At 41.9% G+C, this 8,537-nt stretch overlaps 1 protein-coding gene across 1 annotated transcript in view; it reads right to left on the bottom strand.

Moving 5' to 3' along the window:
- Positions 1–407: 407 nt before the first annotated feature.
- Positions 408–8,537, bottom strand: part of LOC103801360 (p53 apoptosis effector related to PMP-22-like) — a gene marked incomplete at its 5' end in the record, with an annotated part of 8,755 nt that continues 625 nt past the window's right edge. The window contains 2 exons of the mRNA XM_009073772.1: positions 408–809; positions 1,465–1,608. Coding sequence (XP_009072020.1) covers positions 574–809; positions 1,465–1,608 — 380 coding nt within the window. The remainder of the gene's footprint in view (positions 810–1,464; positions 1,609–8,537) is intronic.

The following is an 8,537-nucleotide window of genomic DNA, read 5'->3' as shown; positions in this document are numbered from 1 at the left end:
AATTTTATTTTCTCCTTAATTCAAATAGCTAATATTCAATGACCGTCCAGTAACAGGAGTGAGTGAAGATTCTTAAGCAGCAGGTGACTGCGATAGTCTCAGGGAAGTTCCTTCCTTGGGACCGATTTTTCATGGAAGAAAAAGCATTCTTTGGAAGGCTGGGTTTTTTTCTAGTTCCATTTAACACAATTTTGCCAGAGGTGAAAAAAAATGTCTTGCAGGTTGCACTAATGGGTTGTTTAAAATCCCCCCTCTTCCTTTCTAGACTTCAAACACTATCATCTTTATTCATAAGCAAATGTTTGAATAAAATAAGGATGACTCAATTAGTTGGGAGGGAAGGAGCAAGTAAACCACCCAAACAGAATTGACATGAGAGTGCATAAACAACATTTTAGGTAAAAGCTATTTGCTTAAAGACGCCAATGTTTTTCCTAAGTTATTGCCAGGGATAGTAAGAAATACTCTGGCTGAAATAAGGTGGTTTTTTTCAGTGTTCTATAATCACACCAAATGTACATCAGAGGTGTCCCTCTGCTGTTTTGACAGTTGACTGTACTTGGATTTAATCTTTCAATTTAAGTAAGGTGCTCTCTCTGGGGAGGAGTAGTAGTAGGTAGGTTTGATGTTTCCCAGGACTTCATCTTCCCAGTTGGGGAGGCAACAGAAGAAGAAAGCACAACCTATTACAACAACAGTGCTGGCCCAACCAAAGCCATAGGCCCAGCTGAACATATTATCTCCTGTCAGTGGAATTTCTTCTGTGAATTTCACTGGGTAAATGACCAAGCCAATGATCTGGAATGCAGCTAAAGAAAGAAAGAAAAGCAGGAGTAAATGATAATGAAAGTATTACAGTTTCCACTAAAAAAAATGTAGCTGGAGATAACTGCATGTCTTTTTAAGATATGTAAGGATTAGGTTCTGTCCTGCAATCCAATCTGCATTCTTACACAGGTACGTGACTTCTGGTCAAAGCAGATCCCCACACCTATCTGACTGAGGCAGCTACAGCTGACATTGCTAGGTTGTTACAGCACATACCTGCATGCCATGACCAGCCCTGTCCTACAGCCAGGCACTCTGAGCCCTGTCCTACAGCCAGGCACCCTGAGCCCTGTGGAGCCAGTTACCTCCCATAGTCCTGTTGCTCCTCCTCCCATCAGAAAGGTGGAAAGAACCAGGGGCTCTCAGCTCCCAAGTCTTAGCAATCTGACATGCAGGGTCAAAGGTGTTGGTTGCCCCCATACAGTGCTTTTGGGAATGTGAACTGACAAAGGCCACTGGAGCTTCCTTAACCATTATCCTCTCAGAGTGCAATTCAACATTCCCTTGTTCCCCATGAAAGTGAGTCATAAACCAGACAAAGAGAGCTAATTTCATAAGGGAGGCTCCATCTAGCATGTTTTTCTGCTGATGCCTGTTTTACATCTAAAATAACCTTGTCTTTGTGCCCAGCCTTACCAACAACAAAGAGCAGTCCTCCAATTCCTCGTACAAAGTTGAAGCGGAGTATCTCAATCGAGAATGCAATGACTGCAAGGGCAAAACAGATGACCAGGATCACAAAGCCAACGAGGTATGTGGCAGCTGCTGCTCTCCCCCATCCTTGAAGAGAAAACAAGAAAGATGTTACAAACAGCAGTACAATGCTGCAGGTCATTGCAGCCCTTTGGTGTCCTTTTATCATTTTTGATTGAAATCCTTTAGTGTAAGAAGCAGGTTCTTATGCCAAAGCAATACTGGATGCCTCCAAAGTACACAGCTGCAGAGCAGAGAGGCACCATCATTGCTGGAGCAGTATAGAACTCCCTGCCCACTCACTTGTCTTGCTGAAAAGAGGGATATAGTGCAACATAGAATAGAGGTAACACCTCCAAACTCTTGTCTATAAGACACCCACAGACATCTGAGCAGATCAGCACGCAACTGCTGACAATGCACTTTATCGTTACTATTCCTGTTCGACATGCAAGTTTACAAAACCACTTCCATGCACAGGGAAGTGTGAAAGCAGACAAGAGGGTGCCACCACGGGAGATAACTGCTGGAAAATAAGAGTGCTGTCAGCATAAAACTTCTTCCTGTTTGTTTCTGACAAAAATAGTGACCATGGAGCAAAATTAGCACTACCAAAAAGAAATAAATTTGGAATAGCTGCGAAGATGACAAAAAGATGACAAAAAGAAAGTTCTTGATAATAAATATATATTCACAGCTAAAATGTAGCAGGTGGAAGAAAAACAGCAAAATCTGAGTTAAAAGTACAAGAGTCCTCTTTGAATCATTACTATGACATTTGATGGAGCAGGGTGATGGGGATTGTTACGATCAAGCACTGCAGGCTGGAGAGGCTCAGGCATGAAGTAACTGGCCTTATTCCAACAGAGCAGCACCAGCAGCCAGAACTCACCCACCGCAGGCCAGGGCCAAGGCAACAAAATAGTAAGAAAACCTCCCAGAAAAACAGCCAGCAATTCCACTTTTGCAGTAACACAGACTTGTGGAAAGGCCTTCACAGACCCTGATCTCTTCAGAAACCAAGCAATTCAGGTAAGCCCAGTGCAAACAACTACAAGCAAAGGTGTTCCTGCCCTGGAGGCAGGACACCTGCCCACAAGGGCTAAACCATACTGGCTGGTGCTTTGTTTTCCAGTTGGCTGTCATCACAATTCAATTCCCACATCTACATAATGTGAGTTTCTACTTTCACACACTCAGACAGAGGTAGGGTCAGATCCTGAGCTCCCACTAATGTAGGAATAATGAGGGCAGTGAGATCTAGGTCAGAACATTTAAAAAAAAAATCTCTTTCATCAGAGCTGTCTATTCCAACACAGTTGAAGCAACTCTGGAGATACCCTGCTTTAAATGTAGCCTCCAATCTTTCTGTGTAAAAATTAAGAGATAGAAGGTGGTAAAACAGAGAAACTTTTCCTAAAGAGTTATAATCCTCCACCTTAACTCATGCACTCTACTAGTTGCATAAATGGGAAAAAAATATTAATTTGAGACAGAGAATGCAGTAAAATTATCTCAGACACCTCTGCTACATACATCAATTTACTATCTGAAAGCAAAGCATTTTAATTTGATCTGTTTTACTGGTGTCTTTCCCCCTAATTCCAACAGCAGAAGTGAAATACAGCAAGTAGTTGGGCCATCACCTGGCCCAAAACTCCCAGCCACCACTGCTGCCACCAGAAAACAAAAATGCTGACATAGAAAAGGTAAGGAAAAAGTTGGGGTTTTTTCCCCTTTGCCTTTTTGGAGCTACTCAAGACAGCAAAAAGCTTTTCAAACTAGTTCTCCTTCAGCTAGCTGTGCATGTTTCCTGCCCTTTCCCTAAGGGAATGCTGAGGGGAAAGGAGGGAGAGAAGATACCTGATGAGCATCTGAAGATTAAAGCCAAGTCAGAGATCTGATAAAATCTTTTAATACAAAATATTCTCTGATGTACCTAACACACATGTTGGATATTGTCTCCACAATAGGATTTCCTTAGTAATAAGTAATATAAAGGAATATGTAACCATTACACACAGCCAACCCGGGAAAACTGATTCAGACCAAAAGATCTGGGAAAGCTATTTATCAATATTAGCCCTATTAAGAAATAAAGCACAAGAAGAAGGGACACTTAGTTACCATAGCACATCCCCTTTCAGATGCATTATGTATGCTGACAAGGTGTAGGAAGCCAAATCTGGGATCTGTTTGATAAAATTTAGGTTGCAAACTCAAATACACCTTCAGGTTAGACACCTTGAGGTTTGGTGCAACACAAGCATGACTGGAAGAGACACAAGCCAGAATGCCCACAGTGCTCTCTGTGCCATTTTAATATCATCTGTCCGTACTTTACAAGTGTAACAAGCTATTAAATACAGGCCAGCTCTGGCTTTTCTCAGAGTGATTTATTTTCTCATGTCTGGCAATATGAAAATGATGAGACATATAGCTGCAGGAGATACCTTGTCAAGAAGATTAATACCAAGCTCAGCTTTGTTTCAGTGTTCAGAAACAGGGCAGCAGTAGGAACCATCATTATGAAATTCAGTCAGTTTTGTGCCCATGTGTTACAGAGCTCAGTGCCAATGACCCTGTACATTCTTCTCCTTCTGCTGGATTATCTTTTCAGCAGTTAACAGCAGGTTGATGCTGACAAGCCCTGATAAGGCTGAGTCATAGGTGCTAGCCACAGTACTAGCTGGGTGTGCTCTGGGCTGGACTGGTGTAGTAGTCAGGCATTGAACAACGAGCCTGCCACCTGATCCCCTGTGGGAACCACAGGAAGAGCAACAAAAACCTCTGCACTTATATACACACACGATGTAAGAGAAATCTAAAAAAAAATAATTAACCATTAAGTCTTTGTATAAGTGAGTGATGGGAGAGATTGGGTTGGGAGGCTGCAGATTTCCCAAGGATAGGGTGCAGCCCTGGCATGTTCCTTATCCCCATGAACCATTGCTACCCTCACCAACAGGGAGAGCTTTCAGCGCAGGGGCTGCTGCAGGGCTCAGACTGAAACTAATGTTTCTCCAAGCAGGATCCCCCTCATCTCTTTACTTATCAAGTCAGGCTTTCCTGGCTCCTTTTCCTTCTAAAGGCTTCTGAGAGTTGATCAAGTCCCCACAGGAACCCAGATCTGTCTCTGAAAGATCCTCCACCTACAGCTCCCAGCTGCTGAGAGGGGAGAGTTTGCTGGAGAGACCTGCTCACACTCAGAGAATGACAGAACAGGCCTCGTTTCTAGCAGGTCTGTGCTCAGAAGTACCATGTAATCACAAGGCATTTAGCCAGCATTTCAGTTTTCCACAAAAATAGAAAATTCTCAGGTCCATTCATTTGGCAGAGAAAGTAACTGTTGTGCAAAATAAGCATAAATATGGTATCTGTTCATGAACTCAAGCAATAATGCCACAGTAATTTGGAGCTGCATAGATAAGGAGGTGGAAGAATAGGAGAGGAAAAAAGCAGAAAATAGTTGGAGGTATTAGGGCTCCCCAGGTCAGATTTGCCTCAAATAAATGTCAAGCTCTTTGCATCTAATCAGCAGAAAAGTATTTATCAATTAGGTGGTGTTGAAAGAACATTAAAAAAAACCCAACTGTTTGAGAGCTGAAGGTCTATAATTATTAGGAAAGATTAAGAGAATTATTACATAGCATTACATTACATTAATGATTACTATGGAAAAGAACTAAGCTGCAAATGTATCATGCAAATAACTAGGAGAGGTCAGGATTGCTTAACGATGAGCACCAGTAATGTGATGAAATTAAAAGAAAGCATGCAACAAAGCCTTAGTGTTAGGCGTATTTCCTGATTTCATTTGGCCGTGCCTCAGCCTTACCAGGGAAGAGATGGAATCTCTACAGAGTAGTATATTTAAATCTAGATCTTCCCTTTAGAAATTAATAAAAGAACTGGGAAAACAGTCTTGCAGGAAGATGAACTGCTACAGGATTTGAAGTAACAAGCCTTTCTCATCTTTGTTCACTTCCAAAAGCAGAAGCTAGTTTGTTAGCTTATGAATAGCTGGAATATTCTACCCTACTTCTTAGGGTGTAAGTTTTTATCATGACGTGCATAGATGAGGCATGTTTTTATGCTGTAGCTGTAACATTTTTCTCTATAGAAATGGCAGCAGCAATTCTTGTTTGGCCTTGAAAGCCCATTACATAGAATCTGCAAAAATATCTGCCTCTGTTTATGAAATAGAGTAGTGGACTGCGAGCAAAGGAGCACTGTCAGTACTATTTTCTTCCTCAGATAATGTACAAACTTCCATGGTAGCATGACTGGTAAAGGGAAGCTATGTGTATACCCATCATGAGCACAGAAGAGTCCAGAATCAAAGATTTGCTGAGAGGGCTGGTTGGAAATTAATACTGGGAATCACGACTCTGATTTGGCTTTAGGAGTGCAAGAAAAGCAAGTGCAATACTACCAAATTATTTAAATACAAACCCTCTAGTACAAACTTTGCTTCAGCCAGTTGGCTCTGCTGGAAGCTGAGAGAGACAATCCTATACATTTCCAACTTTAAAAGTTTCTGGATTGTTAGCGGTGGAAGTGGACCTGCACAGGAGCCAGCAGAGTGCCCCGGCAGGGATGCCAACCTCACCTGTTCACTGGGACCTTTTACTGCCGAGTTCAGTAAATGTTTTCTGGGTGTGGGCAGGGACACCAACTGCTACACCTCTCCCACTAGCATTTCCTGAGTGCCTGCACTTGGCTGACACGATAAATGGTGTTAGTTGATCTCAAATACATCCTGACATTGTAAATCTGACAAAAGCATGCCTGAATAGAGATGTACGAAAAAGATAAGTGTACATCTAACATTCCTCCTTTATTTACCTGGCCCCTCAGTGAAGTCGACACATGCACTCAGCCTCACCAAGAATCTGTGGTATCAAAGTCCACACCTCTAGGGACACAGGTACAGTGGCACAGCTGCAGTGAAACATGATTCACAAAGGCTGGGCTCCTACTTCTAGGTTCCACCTCTTTTTCTTTTTTTCTTTCTTTCTTTTTTCGTTTTTTTTTCTGGCACTTACTATGGATCAGATGAATGCTTCCCTTTTTCTACGTTAGCCATTGTGTACTTAATGAATACCAAGTGGCTGTTAGGAATATAAGAAAGAGTTAACCTAATGGAGCTACCTGTACTGCACACATACACACCCATCTTTTACAGTGCTAATTCAAAGCAAAGTCGCTGGGACCACTCATTCAGAAACAGGAGGACACAGCCACCCACAAATATTGCTCTTAAATTCAGTTTCATCACTATAAAGACAACAACTCTCTCCAAAAAACACATGGCAAATAATCCTTATCATAGCTGATGACTTACTGATATGTTTTAAACACACTCAACAGTTTAATCCTGCAATGGTCCAGACTAAGTCATCTTGAGTCATATTCTAGTGTGGTACAGCACCTCTGTGTTACAACATTTTGATAAAACACAGACGCTGCAGCCAGGGTGCTTCCCAGACACAAACCAGTGCAGAACTCTAAACAAAACCCTTTCCTTGCCTCCCTATCAAATGACATCCTACACTTTTTCCTTGTCACTTCTTACCCCTCATGGGGCACTTGCAAATGTGCATTAAGAAGCAATGCAGTTTAGGAGACACTCTTATTTGCAAATCTTTGTTTATCTGTTCATGCCCCTTTCCCTCAATTTAATATAAGTGACTTGTCTGTTTTTTCTCTTCCTCTTCTTAGTACGCATGCCACAGCTCAATTGAAAAGTTGTCTAATGGAACTTTCTGTTAATGGAGATCCACTCTGAAGTCTTCATCTCATCAGGAGAGGTACAGAATGGTTATTGCATACTTTACTGCATGCAAAACACAAGTTATGCATCTCAATTAGTCAACTTTTATTTTCCTGCAGCAATGCTGTAAATGCCTGCTAGGCATTTTTTCCTTTGCAAATGCTCTCACCTATTTTGAGACTAATTGCATCAGCATAGAAAAAAGAAAACAAAATAAATCAAACCTGAACTCATATGTTACATCCTGTCTCTAGATGTAAATACTATTTGAGTAGAGAGTGGCATTAATGTAATGAAAATTTGAGAAGAGGCAAATGGGTATAAATAAGCCAAGGATTTAAACAAATTTTGAGTTAAATAAGCCGAGGCTTAAATAAGTGAAGTCGAGGTTACTATTCTTCTCTGTCAGCCTGTTAACTAGAAAAAACAGCAGAAAATTACTTTTGCCCCACAACGCCGAGGGCTGACGCAAAGCACACACCCATCAGTACTCAGGGACGTGAGAAGCAGTGTCACTACAGGAGAAAACAAATTGCAGCAGCTGTACTATGTTAGCACTTCTTCCCTGTGCGATGCAAATTTCAGCAACTCTGCACTAGCTTTTCTTCTCTGTCTGATGGAGGAGATGGATTTCTTTTTATCTCACTAGCCAGATTTTTCCCACCTACAGTAAAGCCTGAAGTCATCACCCAGCTACGAAATGAAGCCACTGCTCTAACAATATATTCATGATTTAGTAGCTTATGCATGAGCATTTGCAATGAAAATCTTCTGGAAGTCAGTCTGCTGTGCTCAGGCAGCAAGGGATCAATGCAGGGAAGCAGTCCCGGTTGTCCTGGCTGAAACACACCCTTCCAGCTTCCCAGTCCCTAAAGAACCCTCATCCAGGATCCTTAGGCGGGTCTGCTTATGTGTCCAGAAATATTTTGTTTGAGGGAAAAGCAGATGTAATCAGACCCACGTGTTCTACCAATAAAACAAAAAGTCTCCACAGAAAAACAAAAAGTCCCCCAAAAGACCCAGAAACTGAGAGTGTGCAGTAAGAATATTACACTGGTGATGCCAGATACAGAAGCAGCTCAGCAAGTTAAAACAGAGGCACAATTATCCCCTGATTTAGGCCCCAGTGCAACCAAGAGGTATACAGAGGAAACGACTTTTTTTCTGCCTGCAATCCCACATCAAGCCATTTTAAGCTTCCCGTCAGGAGACTTCCTAATAGCCCCACTTCCTTGGCCAA

Source organism: Acanthisitta chloris, unplaced genomic scaffold, assembly GCF_000695815.1.
Source record: "Acanthisitta chloris isolate BGI_N310 unplaced genomic scaffold, ASM69581v1 scaffold1994, whole genome shotgun sequence".
In the NCBI taxonomy this organism is placed as follows: domain Eukaryota; kingdom Metazoa; phylum Chordata; class Aves; order Passeriformes; family Acanthisittidae; genus Acanthisitta; species Acanthisitta chloris.
Note: the sequence above shows the minus strand (reverse complement) of the source record. Positions and strands in the feature narration are given on the sequence as shown.